This window comes from Morone saxatilis, unplaced genomic scaffold (assembly GCF_004916995.1).
Source record: "Morone saxatilis isolate NCDOM2014 unplaced genomic scaffold, NCSU_SB_2.0 Contig12, whole genome shotgun sequence".
In the NCBI taxonomy this organism is placed as follows: Eukaryota; Metazoa; Chordata; class Actinopteri; family Moronidae; genus Morone; species Morone saxatilis.
In genome coordinates, this window is record NW_023339674.1 from 12,597,436 (window position 1) to 12,618,439 (window position 21,004).

The 21,004-nt window shown below is 39.8% G+C and overlaps 1 protein-coding gene across 2 annotated transcripts in view; it reads right to left on the minus strand.

The window, feature by feature from the left end:
* The window catches only part of negr1 (neuronal growth regulator 1), a 131,912-nt gene that overhangs the window by 82,187 nt on the left and 28,721 nt on the right, over nt 1-21,004 (minus strand). For both annotated transcript variants that reach the window (XM_035653646.1, XM_035653647.1), the window contains exon 2: nt 7,971-8,209. In XM_035653646.1, coding sequence (XP_035509539.1) covers nt 7,971-8,209 — 239 coding nt within the window. The remainder of the gene's footprint in view (nt 1-7,970; nt 8,210-21,004) is intronic.

Sequence of the window (21,004 nt, forward strand, 5' to 3'; positions counted from 1 at the left end):
AAGACACACACATAGAATGCTTCATGCACATGCAAAAATATGAGACAGCAAAGAACTTTAGAGGTGCTAAGAGTGGGATTCATAAACGCACACACAGACACACACACACAAATGACAATGATTAGTGGCTAACTAAATGTCAGGGGCCATAATGGCAAATCTGTTCCTTTAGACACACTCATATTCTCTCTACACTTTCCCTTCAATATCAATGGCAGGCCACGTTGTCTTAATGCATTATTATTCCACTGAGACTCTTGATACACAGTTATTCCAGCTGGGGCCAGTAACACCGACTCACTATCCTCTTCTCACAGCACTCAAAACAGCTTATCACACATAGAGTCATGAGGAACTATTGCATCTGGTCTGCCAGTATCTGTTATTTTTTCTCTCTCATCATAATCATCTCATCTCATAATCTCATCTTTATTTAACCCAAAAGTAGGGAAAGCTTTATGACCTCAACAGCATTACCTCTATTCACTGATATTCATAATTACATTAAAAACTAAATCTGCTGAATGATTCAGCACATGTAATTGGAATAATTCCACATACAACAATACATTACCAAATAAAGCCTGCACACCTGTGGGTGGCGCCCTAATTTACTGAAATGACTCAGGTATGAGAATGACTTCTACCGTTCATATTATAACAGATATGGGCTATTATAGTAAATTGCCTGTCTAATAGCAGCATTCAATTCCATCTTTGGGAGAATCACAGAGACTATTGACAAAATGTCCTGCTATGTTTCAGTTCGAATGAAATATGGAGAACTTAACATTCAACCGTTTAAGCTACTCGACAGCGAGTTTAAATGGGAAATTGTTTAACCAATATGTTCACACAGTGCAATCTATTTTCAATTGAATAAAGAGCAAGTTAGAACTAGGTTGCAATTATGCTTTAACTTTATAGTATTGATATAGCTTATCCTCAAGAGGAATCCACACCAGTAAATGAGGGAGAAATGTCATGGAGGAGGTGTTCATTTTCTGGATTCAGAGAGTTGCGTTAAAGTGTAGCTGACAGGGCTGTGTTTTCGGACTTAGAGAAAATGAAATCTAAAATGGCCCCAGCAATTAATGAGAGTGACAGAATCACAGCATATTAAGAATAAACTGCGATTTGCGGGGCCTTTTTATGCCATACTCTGTGATTATATTCTTTCTCTGTCCTGACATCAAAGAGAGCAGCGACGACCTGGAGATTTAACCCTCCATCTCTCTTCTTGCTGTGAAACACTCTTCCCAGACTGACTCACTCCATGAGCGTGGGCAATGAGTTTTCACTGTGGATCCGCTCTGATCCATATTAATGTCCAAAGCATTTTCATCACATACAGGATTATGCCTCAAATATTTGAAAATGTTAACCCTATAAAGTACTACATCACAATGAGGCATCATGTGAGGACTTACATAAAGTCGTTTGAAGATATACTGCATCACATCTACTGTATGCTGTTCTTCTACAGTGCATGATCCTTTAGTTTGGTATTAGATGTGTGCTGTGAACAGGCGCTTGGTATTTCTAAAAACTGATTCACACAAAAATATGTCAGCAAGATTCCTCAGAATGAATTTTTAAGCTCAACGACTCAGCCAACAGTTTTGTGTTTTCAGAGATAAAAGCTTGAAGCACATTACCAATGCCCATGTAGGCAGTTACTGGTGAAGGGTGCCTCTTTCCCCCTTCTCGCTGTGACAAGATATTCTTAGATGAGAGGTGCTGTGCATATTTAATACATTATCACATCTACAATCTTAATTAACAGAGAGGGAGGGAAAAGAATGGCTGCTGAGGAGGAGGAGGGTAGTCATGTGATGTGTAGAAGGGCGGGTTGGGCCTGATACGGATCTCTCATTCCTCTGTATCCTACATCAGATAATGGTCAGGGTAGATTCTAAATAGGTCAGCGCATGAATAACGGAGATGAGGATATGCAGATGAAGACCAGGGCTACATTAGAGCAGTGAAAGAGCTGCGCTGATGTCAAACGGCGGTCCTTAATGGTCGTAGTTCATCGGCTTGTCGGTGATGTCACTGATATTGCACTTTTGCTCAATAATCAGCACAAAGCCAAGAGGCAGAACCCATTCAGTTTAATCTTGTTAAGTATTTAAAGAGAGGGTTTAAGTGATCGGCATTTACCTGTGCCAAATGTACCTGGCGGAAAACATGGATCCTTTCAGTAATTCAGCAGACCCTGATGGCCCTGATGATTATTGCTTTTGGCTGAGATTATGTAAGAGACCCATTTAGGCACTGGTAGATCTGGAGTTGTGCGCTGTGATAAAATATTAGTTGAAGTCCATCTTTACATTAATGAAACACATTAATACATTCATTATCATTAATATTTTCATAGGTTTCTCTATATCTGCTGATGTATCACACTGACAGTACTCACACATACTATATTACGTTGACTTATTTTTCACAATCTGCACATGGAGCTTCAGATTTTCTATCATTTGCAACAAGAACGGAGAGCAAAAATATAGTTTTCAGGCTGTGCCCTTTATTTCACATGACTCTGAGCTGCCAGCCCGATAGTGAGTTTTGAATTTTCTCGTTTCTCGTGGGCACTGTTTAATGGCAATGAAGCTACGGGGAGAGGCACAGATGCAAACGTCTAATTTGTTGAGGTGACACAAGATCTCTGAGGGGGATAAATGTCACGCAGAGATTAAATGATTCTGTCGAGATGAGTGAGGAGTCACAGCCATATCTAACCTCCCGCCCCTAATGCAGTGACATGTGATTCATGTGTTAAGAAGTGTGTTGATAACTAGGGATTCCTCCTGGTGTGAAATAGGAATGGCTGTTTCTCATTGTCATTAATAGTTTAAAGGTTTTTGCTGATGCAGAGAGAGGGAGGAGAAAGGAAAGGACACAACACATAGGAAGAGACTTTAACAGTGACATAGCACAACAAAAAAGCTACATGTGTTTCTTAGTGTAAGAACTTTAAGTGGGTCCCAGAATTACTAAATTATCACTGATCAGGAATTTATGAATTTAGGGATTTATGAGGCAAAGCGCTAAGTGTATTTACATCTCCATCATCAGATGAAAAAGTTATGACTTTCCCTAAAAAATATCTAGTTTCATTTCAGTTGCAGATCCACACTAGTATTTTATCATTCTTCTATTCTGTCTATGGTAAAAATATTGATATGTGTTGACAGAACTGTAACGATATGACAAGAAAGCCGCCCAGCACTGCTGACACAGATATACATTTCAGATAAGCATAATTGCTCGGAGGATCAGCTGGTCAAGGACCCTACCATGCACCTGACATGGGTTGAGACCACTGCATATTTCTATACATAATCCCTTCTTGCTCCCATTTTCTGCGTTACTCCTCACTGTCTAGCAAAGCAAAAGTGCCAAAAATCCGACGCCATGAAATCCTTTTACTTCAACTGTAACATTCGTGTTGCAGCATTAATAAATGTTGTATGCTTGCACTGAAAAGCCCAGATTAAAGTGTCTTCCCTTCCCTTTCAGCAGATGAAAAAAACAGCATGCTCCCAGAAGCCTCTGCAACATGACAGAGTTTCTCCCCTGCTGCATCTCATCTGTAACGAAATCCCTCTGTTCTCCATGAGTGGGCTTAAGCATGTGTACACAAGTATCGCACGGTGACAGGTAATGATTCACAACACAGAGAGTTTTGAAGAAGCAAATACACAAAAGTACAATATGGTGTGAAGTTCTGGAGGTGCCATAACAGCACACATACGTTGTAGCTGTACATAAATAAAAAAAATGACAGAGTGGCTGGCAATATAATGAACCAAAATTTTAACTACCTTGAGTACGCAGTCAGAGACGTGACCGCAGGCATTTATCAGCTGGAATGAGTCATCTGTATTTCGACATACTTCCTGCCTGCAGCTCACACTCAGATACACAGCTCTGTCTCAACGGCTGGCGACCCATTTGCCTGATGACTCAACACTAACAGATTTACATAACACGATCATAACACCATCAAGCTTTACTAATAGCTGAGAACAGTAAAAGTAAAAAAGCATATTTATGGAACTATATGTTCTACCTTTTTCTGTCTGTTTAAACCTGGTATTAACATGCATCTTGGGTGATCCGATCACAAGTGGACAGCTTTAAGTATGTCAGTTTATACCTGGTATTCGATTGCATCTTCACATGCGCCTCGAGTGGCCACTTATGATCAGATCTCACTTCCCCGCTCTAAATGCAAATGAACACTTTTATAGGGACGTACCCATTATTACTGTCCTTTCTTTCAGTTCAGCGGCACTCTAGCCCGTCGCTTTTAACTGCGCTGTTAGCTGGAGAGAGACGCTGGCGAACAAAACACACACTTTTGCTTTTTTGACTGTGTGGAAATCTGATGTTTTACATCACAGATGACAAAGATAATCATTAATGCCAGAGAAAGAAAAAAAATGCGCATCCTGCTCGCATCATGAAGCATCCTTCCTGCCACCGGGCTGCTGACAGGCTGTCAGCCCAAGAGTCACTCACAGTGGCCGACAGTAGAGGAGGCCGATCTCTAGCCAACCTGCTGGGAAATAACTAAGTGAGAAATAACTTTACGTGTAAAGTTTCCCGAATTTACAAGAAAGCCCAGACTGGTTTTAAATATGCACTGAAGCTTAAATTTACTGTTGGTCAGATTCTACCAAACAAAGCCTTTCTTCTTAGCTTTATTTAACCAAATCAAGCTGCTTTAAGTCGCAGAATATGAGTGATAGACAACTCTGACTGAACTAACCAACATGTTACATTTGTGAACTGCAGAACAACAATTGGTATTTGTATGTCAAACCGTTGCCAAATCTTAGCCGCTAGGTCACATCCATCAGGAATTCTGGGCATTGCAAAACATATTATACAGCTGACAGCTGGCACATTAGCTTCGGTTTGATTGTGGCCATATGGCCAGTGGTGAGGGGCTGCCATGACCCGAAACACCCCTGGTAAGATTCCCATTACAGAATGTTCTTTAGAAAGCCAACATCAACAAAAACATGATGATCCTGTAGTGACCATTACTGCCTGCCAAGCAGCTGACTACGGTTTATTACATGTATATTTACAGGCACGGTGTACCTGTAAAATGTAGCTGAAGCAGAGGCAAAGTGACTGTTAAAGCCAAAGCAGCTCTGCTCGTTGTCAGTGAGAATGTCATTGATTGTAACTCAGCCATCCACAGTTCATTCACTCTCAGGACTGTACATCAGGAACAGTGGGGTGATTTTGACAGCTGGAGCAAAATAAGTTAGAGAAAACCAACAAGTGGACACTGATGGGGCTTTATGTAGCCGGTGGCTAGTGGAGTTTTTTAATAACCACTGGACCGTGGGAATTTCATACTATGTTGAATGTAATGTTTCAAAAGACTTCCCTACAAAAAGTGCAGAAAATACTGTTTTTGAAAAACTGCATCATCAAGTCAATTTTGGTTAACCGTTGCTAACCTTGAATGTCATTTTTAACATTTGTGAAGCACATACAGGATGTTATGAATAACAGCAGTAACTTAACGCACCAAAATTAGCTGCAAATTGAATATTTAAATATTTGTGGATCTGTGGATCACTCACATTTCTGACACCAACCAACCAAGTCAGCATCGAGGCCAATGCTGATTAGATGGATCCGTTTAAGTTGAAAGGGTGGATTCTGAGAGATTAACTTTAGCATTCACACAGAGAAACAAGAACAAAGGGAAAGGGAAGGTACAAAAGGAAGGGCTGCCTGCGTGAGGGAACCTTTAACAAGACATAAGGCTGTTGATGGACACATTGGCAGTGGCAGGGTTTACCCCTGTGACCTTTCAGCTATGGGACAGTCACTGTAACTGCAAAGCACTGTGGTGCTCTGACAAGTTGACAAGCGCTGATAGAGCATTGCATTTATATTTTAGGCACTGGGCTAATGGGTATAAATGAATAGGCAGTAGATGCTTCATCGAGGATACCTCTAAATTACAGTTGGTTTTAAATTCTGTGACCCTCTAATAATGGGACAGGCTTGTTAGCCATTTTTAAGGTGAGTGAGGTGACCTGCACTCTTATCATCAGCCATGTGCGTGCCAGTTTAATAGACAACCTCATAAACAACCAATTTAAAAGGCACTCAGGGCATGTTCAAACCATCCCTGGCCCTGCCCTCCAACCACTCAGTTTTATAAGTACAATGCACGAAGATGGATGCTGACATGTGATAGCCAGCAGCGTATAAAATCTACAATAAAAAAAGGAGCTAAGGGCACGCGGCTTTCTGGGTTATTGCTATTTTCTGTTTTCTTAACACTACGGTATGAACACCTGAAAAGGTAAATGATGCTTTGTTTTGACTAGTCTGCTCATCCCCTTGACAACCTCCAGTGTTCTTGGATCAAGACACTGTGGATAGGGCCAAAACAAATACTTTCATTTATGGTTTAGACCAAACTAAACAAACTGCAGGTATGATCACATCCCTGAAAAAAATTTCAGAAGCTTCCTCCATATGTCATAATGGCAACGCCAGCTGGTGAGCTGTTTCTACTTTCACATTTCACATATCACAGCTCATACTTCTACATGCAGTGTTTCTAACTCTTAACCTTCTATTAATACTCCCCTGGCTGTGTGGAAGGACGCATATTCCAACACTGTGTTCCTTTTAACTTCATCAACCACGGCTTGGAAACAAAAGAAGAATGATTTGGTATGCACTATTCCTGCTCAAGGGTGTTAACAGTGGGCAATGAATGCAGACTATCACATTATGTTGTGAGATGCAAGCTGAAATTAAAAACAGAAGGCAAAAAAAGTGTGTTTTCCCATTGACAGGTTGTCTAATAACATCACATCCTCATTAATATTCCAACCTAAACATATGCAGAGCCCAGTGGACGATGCATGCTGTAAATCTTTGCATCAGCCTATTAAAGAAATAAAACATGGCACATTGGACGATGGATTTTCAGAGTGGCTGTTTCCTCGTTGCTAATCTACAGTCTGAGGTATCAGCGTACAAACTCAGCCACCACCCTATTACCTCAACAAGTAACAATTAGGATACTGTCGTCAATTAGCTCTCTGTACCCACAATAGCCTTCCTAATGGCCCATAAAGCACAAATACACCTATTGACCTTGTTAGACATGGAGTTCCTCAAGATGAAGCCCAATTTGGACTTCCTCTCAGGAGCTCAATGGCAGTTTTATTATGCTAAAGACTGAAATGCACAGCTTTAACACCTGTTAATCAATGTAATGCATACACAGCATATCAACTAACTAGAGAAAATTCATTCAAGACCCAAGAATTACATCTTATTTTTTTACCGACTATGACAAAATCCACGGAGGCTTGATTAAGGCTAGCATGCATAGTCTGCCTCCAGTCATTTAAACCAACAAGCTTTACTTTTTGTTGCATAGCCTACAGGCACAAAATGTACCCCACAATGTCAGCTACACAGGAGAAATTTCTCTGCTGGAAAGATTTTGTTTTATTATTTTACACAAAGCAGTATGACTCAGGCTCTTGTTCTAACTCTGTGAATAAGAGAATGCCATCACTTTTAAAGCACAGATGGTGCCAGATACACCTGTGACCATTAGGTACAGTACATGGACAACGTGAGAATATTGTCAGAGTTGCTATGGAAATGATGTTGGCTAAATGATCCGTGTAATAAGTAACCAAAAGAATGTCAGACTAAAAAAAGGCAGAGGACAGAAATCAGAAATAAAAGCACAAAGCAGGTAACCTTGAAAATATTGTACCCGCTGATCAAATATCAGAGAGCATGCCACATTCAGGTGCAGATAACTCAAATCAATCAGTGACTACTAATGGAAATGGGGTTCATTATCATTTAATACCAGCTAATATACACACACGCACACAAAAACACACACAAACAACTGCATGTACAGCACAGCAAGGACTGTTTATACGCACCTTTTACAATAAGGTTGAGGAGCTTTGGCCGCGGGTTACGCTCACTCTGAATGGAGCACGTGTACTGGCCGTCGTCAGTTACATCCACTTTCTGTATCTGAAGGCTGTACTCATGTTTGTCTCCAACGCTGGACACGATGGACACGCGTGGGTCCACAGACCACTTGTCATTCCCTGCGAATATGATGCTTGAGCGGTTCAGCCAGGCTCCTTTAGAGATCCCATCCAATAGGTAGCACCTACAGTGACAAGAGACACTTCAGTTAGACTTGGAGGAATGCTTATTTTCTGAATAAGGCAGATGTTTTCGAAGCCACTCACTTATTACTCACTTAAATAAATAATATCTCCTTCTCGAGCAGGCAATGTTAGCCGTTAGAGCAGGATTGTGTGTTCTCCCAAAAAACAAGTTCTGAGGTTTAACGTATATAAACAGACTGACATCCTGAAAGTGTTTGCCCGGTATTGACTTCATTTAATGCAACACCAGAAAGCATATGGACATTTTAGTTGCGGAACGGGCAGTGTGCCAATAAGTGAGTCATAAAACACAGAAATCTCAGCACCTGAGTGTGACTCAATGTCTTATAGCTGTTATAAGACTCGATTTGACTTGAGACTAAAATAGCCAGAGCCATGAGTAATAGTTGTGCATATGGGTGGCTGCTCTGTTGTTGTTAGACCTTCTGAATGGGCAAAGATACTTTTGACATTTCATTGTCATTGTTTTTCACTGACTGTAGAAATAGATATTCATATTCAAACAGTTGATTAAGTGTGTCTACATACATAAATGTAGGTAATACATTTCAGATTTAAGTATAAAAATGCAAAGAATGCAAATGTAGAGAAAATATGTCTCCACTTTCACTAGTAACATGTCATTGTTATAGGGATGCTGGCTTTCAAAACCCTGAGAAGCTTAGGCTTTAAGTGATAACTGAGATTGAAGACCTTTGACTTGCAACTTACAATACACAAAGTCTGTTCAAACCTGATGAATGCACAGTAGTCAGTGGCCACTCAAAAATACTCATGCAGTGTATAAGGTGGACAGAAAATGGCACAAAAGACAGAATACATCAGACATGCCACAAATTGTAAAATGTGTTTTTTTTTCCTTCACAGTGTGAACTCCTGGATACATCTGCTTGTAACTTTTCAATGTGACCATTGGTGGAAACCCAAACATCTGGTGAACAAAGTCAGTCCAGCCACAAATAATCAAACATCCCTGGCACTGAACAGGCTGTATTCTAGGACTGTATTCCGATTATCAAGACCAACGCAATTTACTTTTGAAAGCTAATTGTAGGGAGACAACGGGTCAGTAAATTGAACAACATGATGAGGCTGGGGTCATCATTGTCGAAGCAGTTGTTTTACACATCATTCCAGCCCTGTTTGGACTTGTGAAATCGCATCATATTCTGTGACAAATACTGTAATAATGACTAGGAAAAGAGGCAATCAAGTTTGGCTCTTTAGCTGTTGTCAACACGCCACGCAGACTGCCAGCACCAGTAGTAAAGCCACCGAGGAAATCAGTTTGGCACTAACCACAAAGCTCTTTACCCTCTATGCCAAGAAAGTGTCTGTCAGGAGAGCGGGTAGAGGACAATGGTCTAGTCCAAGCTGGTCTCCCCTCAGAGAAGGCACTACCCTGGAGGTATTGTGACAAATAAAGTGGCAAACAATGGAGAATGGATGGTAATAAAAACAACACAAGAGAGAAGTCCAGGTCCTTCGGAAAGTCCACACGGACCTGCCGGTTAGTTAGTCCATTGACCACCTGAGCCGTGGTGCTCCTGGCCCTAAGGCAAGATTTACTGAAGAAGCCTCAAGCCAAGTTTCACTCCTTGCTGGGTTGTTTTGTAAACAAAACAGGAATGCACTTGATCTTTACACTGGAATTTAAGGATTATTTGTCTATTATTTTCAAAAAATGGTGAATTTATGGGTTTCAAGTGCAAATTTATCTCTTTATAGGCATGCCCTATGTAAAACTGGATTCAAGCATTACATTTTCTGCCTTGAAGAGAAACAGCTTTAGTGTAGCACGGCTTGCTACCTACCTCAATGATCAGAGGCCTTCAGTGACTAATAATTGAACACACTTTTGTGGGAGCGCTGAGAGTTCCAGCTTAAGGCCGGAACATTAATGCACAATGCACTTCTTTCCTGCCCACAACCACTGATGTGAACAACTTGTGAACAACTTGCTGGGCTTTTCATCATTATATCCCTGTAAAACAGGGTAACCATAAAATAAAAATAAAAAAAAAGGTTTTCTCCAGTGCAGTTGCTATTGATTTCTCTGTTTCTTTCTTTCTTTCTCACCTGAGATTGTCCTCTCAAAATCAAATATTCACTCTATGTATGCTGGAAAGGGGGCTGTGTACTCCATCAACATAAATCAGAAGCTGTGGTTAGCTTGAATACAAGTCTGTTACTATGTACTTCAGTGGTGGTAGGTTACAGCTTGAAAAGAAATCAAAAGGTCTCAAATCAGTCCTGCAGCATAACCCGCTTCTCAACTGTCTATCCATATGATAGGTTTGTTCAAAACACTATAGTTTTGCTGTAATGTGGTTATATAAACTGCTGACCACAGCTGCTGCTCTCTGTGAAGAAGGAAACAACAAACTTTTAACAGCCACCTTTCAAGGATATATTTGGGACAAAGTATCACTTTTACAAAGAGCACTGCCAGAAGTATGGCTGGAGGACACTTCTCCCAGACAGGATCTCTACTTGAAGCCTTGACATTTTTCTTCATCCTGATGAGCCAGTCCTTGGTGTTCTTTCGCTGTTTTTGCAGTTTGCTTATCACTGTTGAGTGTCTTTGCATTCTCCCTCCAGGAATTATTAGTGTTATCTCACTGTCTTTGTAATCTCACACCAAGGAGTCATACAGATGCCTGTAACTATACACCTCCTCACAACACCGTGTGTCAAAACAGGCCATTTTTACATTAGCACTTTGTCTCAGGTGTTGTTGTTTACTGTGGCTGCTTCCTTCTTTAGTTGCTCCTGTCTTGAATAGGAACTGCATGGGAACTCGTCACAAATGTGGCATGAGTTTGACAACCCAATGTGGCAGATTTAGGCTGTTTTAGGCCAAACCATTTTGGTTGTCTGTGATATCGCCCAATTCGATGGAGTGTAGACTCAGAGATAAAAAAACAACAACGGATACAGATGACATACATGTATAGAGTATTGTGATAAAACTGTCAGTGGCCTAAATCTGCCTGAAACATCAACAAACTCCCTGAAATCAGTTGTGTCAACTCAGTATGTCTTCAATCGCCAAACACCAGAGATTCAATGCTAGTTTACTTTATATATGTTGCCTGCAGATAACTACAAAGTAACTTTTATTATTATACGTACTTTATCCTCCTGCTTGTTTTTACTAGATGGAGAGGTGGTTCATCAGAGACAATTTAGCTGGACTATTTAACTGCTTGTCATCTTTACTGATAAATGTAAGCCAGAGCAGATCCTGTTTAATGCTGGTGACCCGCAAGGATTTCAGTGATTACAGTCCTTGGTTTTTACGATGTTTTAAGAAGTTGGCTTTGTACGTTTACCTTGTCTTGTTTTATTCCATTTCTCTGAAAGGGAAAATGATTTCATTCCACACTTTGACACTAAGTCATTTTGGAATATATGTGTGATATATATGAAAAAACAACACGCTACATCATGTACCAAAACCAATTCCCCCTGTCCATCCTCTCAATCAAGCATAGCAACACAAAACTAATAAAACCTAAAGTGGGCTTTGCTTTCATCAAGCCCCATTTCTCTAGGAGCACACCAGGATACAGACTTCCCGTGGTTTATACAAAGCTCAGGTAATTATTCCAGCGACCTCAGAGCATCCACTCTGAAGCAGCTTTGACACCTGAAACAAGCACTAATTGATACTTTTATTTATCCCCGCTTCTGACGAGACTACAGGGAAACCAAATTTTTTTTTTGGTATTCTGGCTCAAAAATTCAAATTCAAAGTTCAATTCAAACCCCGGTGATTATGCACATTGTGAAAACAAAAAGGAAAGGGATAAGCTGGTGTTTGAACACCTCACATGAATGGAAAATGATGACAAACCATTAATTACAGTATGGCAGCTGGTAAGAGAAGCAGATTGTAATCTGTTAGCCAAACTCTCTCATTCTTTGATTGGATGCCATTATTAACACTGGGGCACCATCCTGACCCAGATTGTTATTTGCTTTATAAAATTGTTTTCTAGTTTCCTCAACTGTAAATATTCTTCCTGGCACAAACTCCACAAATCTCGTCTTGCAAACATATTTCAGTGTTTCACAGTCTAGTAGTTCACATTCAGCCTTTCTTTCTCTCCATTTGGCAGAAGAAATGAACACACTTCTGGATAGGTCCTTCTGTTGCCTGAGATTTGTTGTTATGTAACAGTTACATAATAAACACAGAGGATGTTTACACTTTGAGCCATGCAGACCCCACATGAGCTCATTATTCCCTATGTTTTTCCTGACTTAAATTAGGAATGATGCATGATGACATTGGCACATCATTTAAATTTGTTCTGATATGATAGGCCGATAAGTGCAAGATATGCATTTTATTTTGAAAAGCAGTTCATAACCTGTAGTTTATGCACTCCTGAGGCGAAGATGTAGTGAGAAGAAAGTTCATTAAAAAACTTCACAAACTTTTAGAAAACATAAAGCCTGTTTTGCATAAGAAGTCCAAATGAATTATTATTATCAACCAATAATTTATTGGCTATAATTTAATATGATGATAATTTATAATAATGTAAATCTCCCATTATCCACTGTTGCATCCCTACCGATAAGATGACGCTTGAATTCTACCGTTAACGTGTGAGGGTGGGCGGGCCAAAGATGACATCACCATGTCTGTGGGTGTAAAAGAGGGACAAGTGTGTCTGCAGTGCGGAGATCTTTTAAAGATTCAGAAGTGGATAACAAAGTTGCAAAGATTGTTCAGCGTCGTCATCGTGATCATTCCGATGAATTTGTGAAGAAGAAAAGAGAGAAACAGGCGGCAGCAAAAACACCCTGTCAGAAGCCTCTTCTCCAGTCCTTAAAGCCAAAAAATGTGAATGCGACCCCCACAGGGCCAAAGATATCCATCCGAAACACATGGAGTGTAGTTCTCTGAACAACCAGCTGTTTTTGTTTGTTGCACTATGTCTATCAATGTTCTTTCTTTGCTTGCTGTGCAGTTGTAGAATACACTTACTTGCACATGATCCCTGTAGACAAAGATTACATTTAGTTACTTGTTTTGCAACTTGTGAAATAGGTCAAATTTGCTATTGTTATCTGAGGGAGAGAAGGATCCAGGATGTTACAGCAGGATCAATGTTACAGTTTGAGCACCAGCCAGTGGGCCATCGATAAGAGCAGGCATATTAATATGTTAATCTTAATATAGAAGAGATCTGATGTTCTCTTCAATTAGGTTGAAAAATATGTGCATATATCGGTATCGGAAGTTGATACCAAAATTAGCTGGAAAATATCAACATATTAACAAAAATCCAATATTGTGCATCCCTAGAAATACAACAGTGTTCAATAAATACAGAAGAGATCTAGTCTTACTTTTTATTTTACTCCTGTTTAGTGAAAAGTTGAATAAGACCCATAGGGTTTCTTGATTCCACCCCCCCGAGCTATTGTTAGCATTTTGCAAACGTATTTAAATGACCTGCAACCACACGTAATTTAGGTAAACGCTGACATATAACTCCCTTTAAAGTTGCCCGGTTACACGCACAGCAGACATGGCGCTAAATTAGTAATCAACCACCTACCAGCTACCACTTTCACACTATACATACTCTTATGCGATCATGTTTAAAATATTGATCTGCTTATCATTTGCTCACTTTTAATACAAAAAGATTACTGCTGGAATTTCTTGGCATATTAAGCACAGTAAAGGCCAATTTGTTCTTCAGTAATAAGTTGACAGTCAGCTGACAGTTGTAGTCATGGTGCAGAGTCGTGCATTGTTACTATAGCAACCAAAGGCCAAGCCCAACTAAGGTTTCTGCTAAAGAAATAGCAGCTTAATATAAGATCAAACTTCACATCATTTGGAGAAGGAGAAATATTACTGTTTTGCTAAGGAAGGAGAAGAGGACAACAAGTCTGGCTGGTACAAAGAAAAATTCTGAAAAATCCCACAGCTTGTCTGACACATATCACATCTGTGTTCATTCAAAGAAAAGCAACACTCAAGTCTATCAAAACAGTCAGACGTGTATCAATTGCGTGCTGAATGACACTGAAGAACAAATCGAGCTTCAGCCACCGGAAAGACCACCTGGAATTTTTCATTTTCCTGTTCTGTGATAAACTGGAGTATGTAAGAAAATTAGTGGCGCAAAACATCACTCACACTGGAACATCTGCTTAAAGACAATGCTTTTGTGTTTCTGTTAATAGCGGAAGCCAACTGGCTTTGAATGAAATAAGTGTTTTGAAGAGTATAATGAGAGAGTGTGATACAGCCATGAAAATGCATGAGGAAAACCCTTTAATTGAAGTCAGGGACAGATGTTTCATTCGATTTTAGCTCTTTCACACTTTCAGAGAGAGATGCTGTGATGACTGTACCTGCACTGTACGCTCTACAACCTTTACAACAACTCACTGCCCTCAACAGAGCTCAACTGTCCAGTGAATCCTCAAATGAGAAAATGCATTTCACACTGACTGACTGGATGTTGAAGCACTAGGGAAAGGAGGCTAGGTGTGATCGGTATGTGAAATTCTGAGGTCTTTTCTGCTGTGAAGTCTTTTTTTAAGATTGCTGAGATACTTCTGCTTCATTAGTCACATTAAAGAATAGCAGGAAGGATGGAAATGAGGGAGGGTAGTACGTGTTCAAAAGGGAATCTGTAGGGATGCAATGAACACTTTTTCATTTTCAATTAGCCTGCCAATTACTTACTTATTCTTTATGACTTGATTAATCATAGGGTCTGTAAAATGTCAGAAAGGAGTAAAAAACAATTACAACAATCACAATTTCCCAAAGCCTGAGCTTGTTTTATGACCAACAGTCCAAAAAACTAAGATAATCATTTTACTATAATAGAAGACTAACAAAACCAGAATGACATTTGAGAAGCTGAAACCTGGCTGAAAAATGGTTTCAGATTCATTTTTTCAGATCAATCTAAATCGATTAATCAACAGTTTAAGATATTACCAGAGACTAACATGAATAATGTGAAAATAAAAAAACATAAAACAAACTACTAAATGTACATGTGGAAACCCATAATCTCATCTGTAATGCTGTTACACCAAAAGATACATTATTGCCCTATTTTTATGATGTCCAACACAAGCAGCGCTCTGACAGTTGGTGGTTTCTGACAGCGCTGTGGTTTGGTCTTACATGTTGTTGTCTGTTTCGGGTATAACGTCAGTCTGCTTTTATATATTTTTTGGATGAAGAGAAATGCAAAGTAAGAACAGAATAATGCTTAAAACTTATGTATACACTTTCTAGGCAGTTGATGTATTTTAATTAGCATCAAAAATCAACATTTTATGTTGTTAAAGCAGGAATGCTGGTAAAGCAGTCTGCATTCATCTATAAATCAATGAGTGACTCACACTCATACTTACTTACAGTATATATTGTCCACTTTATACTTCATGAAAAGCTTCTCCTTTAGTTCATTAAACCCCTGCAGCCATCTGAAGGCAGCAGGACAGAAATGTTGATAAATGTGCAGCTTCTAAATTTGAGCCAGAGCGCGGTGTCATTATGCACAGCCGTCACACACACACACACACACACACACACACAAGTCATCAGGCTGCTGACCACCTCAATACACATCACATCCACAGTCCATTAGAACTCGGTATTCAGCCTTTTTGTGTAGGAGATGTCAGATTACTGGATAATATTATTCCTGTGTGTCGCAGCCTCTTTTTCCAACTAAAAAAGCGGCTAATATTTGATTTACTGCGGCGCTACATTTTAAGATACTGTGCAATCATTTGCAACATGAAATACATGACTATGACTTATTTCTTTGTACTAATTAACTGTTTTGCCTGGCTACAGATTTGTGGTGGTGTGTGTTCACGTCGCGTCGCTCTGCACCATCCAGACAACAATAGAAGTTTCCCGGAGAAGCAGTTTCTTAATTTGTGGAGCTTCTGTCGTCATGCGTCACTGTGATTGTGATTTCAGAGTGATGAGAACAGCGATGTGACTGGCTGAGAGCATCTCTGTTAATCATCACACCCTCCAATCAGTGTTCACCTTGTGCACTTTTCACTGCTGCACTTACAAGAAGCACAATAGCAGCTGTGGTCGAGGCAGCCACCCAGTCCACGCACCACAAACCTAAAAAAAGCTTTGTGTTTGTTGCTGCGCTTGCCCAATTAAAATAGGGCTCTAAGTATATTTTGTACTAAGGGAAAACAAAACTCTTTCTTACCGTCCCTGTGTTTCTTCACTGTGTGGATAAAAAAATAAACTCTGAGAAAATTCAAAGCGCAACCAACCAATTATTTTTTGGAAAAACTACTAAATGAATTTTACTGGCCTAAACTCCCCTGACACACCTTTTGGAACTGATTCGTTGATTATTTAGTTAGTTGACTGGCAGAAAATTTACTGGCAACTGCTAAAAAAAATCACTGTTAATGTTTTCAAGCACAAATGCCAAACATGGTCATAATTGAGAGAATTTGCTGTTTCTGTTGCAGTAAATTGAATATCTCTGGATTTTGAAATGTTGGTCAAAAAACAAGCAGTTAGAAGACTTCCACAAATACAAAAGAAGAATCGCCAGATTAGTCGATAATTAAAACAATTCTTTATATCTATATAAAAAACAATATGGACATAAAATTAGAACAAATACAGTCTGAATATTCCTGAATGTCCAATCCATCCATATGTGTGTGTGTGTGTTGTGGTGGTGCTCCCTTGTCCCTGGAGTGTAGGTGCAGTTTTGTGCCTGGTCGCTGGAGGTTGGGTATTTTAGGGGTGGGGTGTTGCAGAGAATGAGGGAGAATGAGGACATACTGTAGTACTGTGCAACCAAGGTACAGAGCACCAGGCTCTTAATCCCTAAAATAATCCTGTCGACTGTGGCCGGTGGGACACATCTGAAGCCTTCCAGCTATAATCCACACAGACCCAATGCTGAAACCAACACCTAACATCACAGACACAGAGAACAGTATAAAAACTGTCCCACGGCCATTTCAAACATTTCAAAATCTCACTTCAAGTGTGGAGACTTTTGAAGTTGATCTACTGTAATTTTTTTTTCATTTCAGTATCGTTTTCCACTGACGCCGAGATACAGCCTTTAACTGAGGGAGCAGCGAGAAATTGTCGGAAAAACGTATAAAATCAATGCCCCAACTCTTGTAAAAGTAGTTACTACAACAATCCCTGTAAAGCATCACCTTGTCACCTAGGTGCACCTGCCCTCCTCCCTGCCAGTGCATACAAATGACGTGACCCGTACTTGAATAGCTTTGGTTGAATGGTTTTGTCTTGTTTCACATGCGTGGAGGCAGCTGAGTCAAAGCCGTCCACGGTATGTATCTGAGAAAAAGTCATCTCTCGTGTGTGAATAGTGAAAGGCTATGTTTGTAGTGTAGCTCCTCTTTTCCCTTTTTTTCCAGTCCCCACATGTCTAAGATTTCACAATATTTTAATTTCAAAATGGGCTTGACTTTGACTCTCCACTAGAACTAATTCATACAGAAAATCTTTCAGAGCTCTACATGAGTAATCTCTGGATTACTTCACGTTATTGATTCTTTTTTTTTCAAGAATTGACATTGACTGAATGAATTAAACTTGGAGTGAATAAAAGTGAATGCGCCTTACAAATTAGTGGTTGAATACAAGTTGAGAGCCGGAATTTTGCGAGGATAAAGAGTAGCCTTTGCTGAGGCATAATGGGTGAGCATTTCTGCACAGACAATTCCTCCTTATAAATATGTGAATGAGCTCTCCATAATACATTCACACATCAAAACTGAGTCCACTGCACACGCAGATACTGTTAAATGTCACATTCAGAGCCCAGCTAGACAAAGCATGATCAAACATTTAAGCAGTCACCTGCGTCATTATTGTTAAACAAATAGTACATTGTCTAGAAATCTATTACCTTAGTAAAACTCTACAGTTATTCAATATCACTGTCAGATAGCACAAAGTCTGTGGCATTGAATCGCAACCTCTACGACTAAAGATAACCATACAGCGTTTAGGATTGCTACACACTTCAGCACCTAGGCTTCAACAGCATTTATTCTTTCAAACATGCAGCCATCTTGAAAAAGATCCAAGTGAAGGCCAGGAGCACACTGCCTGAACAGATTTACTGGTAAACAGTTCTCATTTGAACTTCCAGTAGCAATGACTCACAGTGATAAACACCGAGGAGATGAATGAGTCTGTCTTTCTTTCATGAAACTGAAGCATGCTGCAGGCTTAAGACACATTTCAAATCACTTCAGTTATTTTAGTTCTCTCCAGGCGTCCTGCAATGCAAAAAATGCACACTCTGCCTTCTTGAACAACAAAATACGCTTTTTTTAATTTCCGAAAGGCACTTAAATGTTATTACGTTTCAAAATCTCTGCTCCCAAGTGTGAGTGAGCTAAGCAATGTGAACCACCATGCACTCAATGTCCAAGTAGAGCTCAGAGGGCGTATCAATGGCCTTCAACCGTATCTCTTCAGATCATCCTTGTTTCAATAATAATATTAGACTTCCATCACTTACAGGAGCTAACACTAGCTTAAAGCACCAAATGCGAATGAGAGCTGTTATTAAAAATGAAGAACACAGGCTTTTACCGCTGCCATATACGGGACTTTAACCTTGTCTTTTACTTTAAGGACTCCTGGTAGAGAGCTCTGTGGGTACGAGCACGTATCACTGATATGAGCGAGGGCTATAGAATAGCTAACTAAAAAGCACACTGCTTTGTCCTCTCAGGTACCTGTCAGGTGACTGTAATTACTCATGGATGCTGAGACCACCAACAATGTATCTCCCAAATCAAATTACCCTGTCCTTCAAAACCTATGGTTCGACACTGCACACTGACTGCTCCCTGTGGTTTCAGCATGAAGAGGGGCTGACAATTTAGCAAATACTTTCCAAGAAAGTTATAAAACATGTCTCACAAAGAGGCACATTTGGGTCATCCTTGAAACTCAACTGCTGTCCATGAAAAACAGTGACAGGCATTCACAGTTTCAAGTTTTCAGAGGTTTCTTAATAATGCACCGATTGTGAGCATGTAATGACTGACCGGAATTTGACTTTTACCATGAATACATGTCTGTGTAATTCGTCCGCTATGTAAAAGAAGGGAGGGCAGATAATGCGCAATAGCTGGGAACAGAGGAGAATACAAATAAGCTGATAACTGCGTTTCTGCTGTGTATTTAAGACCCGGAGATCAAACTAAGGCGAGCAGTGGGTGGTTAACAAACCCCAGACAAGCATACATGGAGTTCAGGGTGATATAATATTGCCTGGGCCCTGGGAGCCTTTTAATTACACTTAATTTGATTGCAGGTGTGGTGTATTGTATGGACAGAAAACCAGATAATGTATTATGGGGTTTCTATCCTCCATGACTGGAGCTATTCATCTGGGTATCCAACTAACAATTACTTTTGTTTTCAATTAATCTTGTTTTTAGTTTTTATTTGATTAATGAATCGATTGTTTGGTCTATAAAATAGTATCAAAATTATAATAAAACAACATATTTTCAATTAAGGCCAAGATGACTTGGATCTTTAATCACTGACCTGCCCAAACAACTGTCCAATATTAACATTAATATCACATAAGATAAAGAAAAGCAGCAAGTTGGCACAACTGAGAGGCTGGAACTGGAAATGTCACTTTTAAACAATTAGCCAATGATCATAACCATACCGCATGCCATCTTTCACAAACATGGAATAACGAACATCCAGGAAGTTTTCAACAGACATTACAACATGGGAAAGTCGTATGTATCTGACTGAAAAAAACTAAAATATAAATGAGACAGAACTGTGATTTAGACTTAAACAATAACATCATATCATCAATATATCATTCCATTAACGTAAAATAATATTTGTTATATTAATTGATGTCCAAAGTGTATTCAGAACAAAAACCAACAGAAAGCATAAGGCAAGAGACGCTTTCACCAAGTATAGTACAAAACTAGAACATCTGAAGGGGAAATAATGAATCACAACAATCAGTAAAAAGTCGACCATCTGATCAACTGTAGCGTAACATATCAGAACGTATCAGAAGTGAGAGTGAAAGCTTGTCAGATTATGAAGGCAGTCACTGTGTTGACTGAACGTGACTATAACGTGGTTATAAAAGAGAGCTGACATCAACCAGCTGGCCACGTGCATGTCTTCAGTACACAGCTAAGACAATGTTTCATTACTGTGCCACTGTGTCATTAGAGCCAGTATTAGCTGCCCTGCTGATAAACCCGGACGGATGGAAAAATCCAATAGCGCTACTGCATTTATTTGTAGTCCATAAAGCCAAAACGTCCATAGTGTTGTGCTGCTGAAATAATTTCAAAAGACATGAGTCATTTTTGTTGCTGAAATGTTCCATTGCTCGAAAGATAAACACAAAAACTCAGTCAAGATGATTGCATACAAAATGTTTCTTTTCCTTTTTGCTAAATGTTTTGGTGCATTCAAAACTTCCACACAATTCTTAAGAGGCTTGCTGTTTTCCCGCGTCGTCGTGGTTCTAGTGACATTTCCGAGCATGGAACGCATTTTTTAGCATCTGCTTTCCCAAATCTAGCCACCCGTTCTGAGGTAGCCTATTTGCTCTGCGCACTTCTGTTACCGTTTCTGAGCTGGCAGGGACTACCCTGAACAGCTCAGCGGGGACATCTGCCTCCCACAGCCATCTGTGCCCAGGTCCTCCTAATCCCCCTCTCTCTGTCAACCT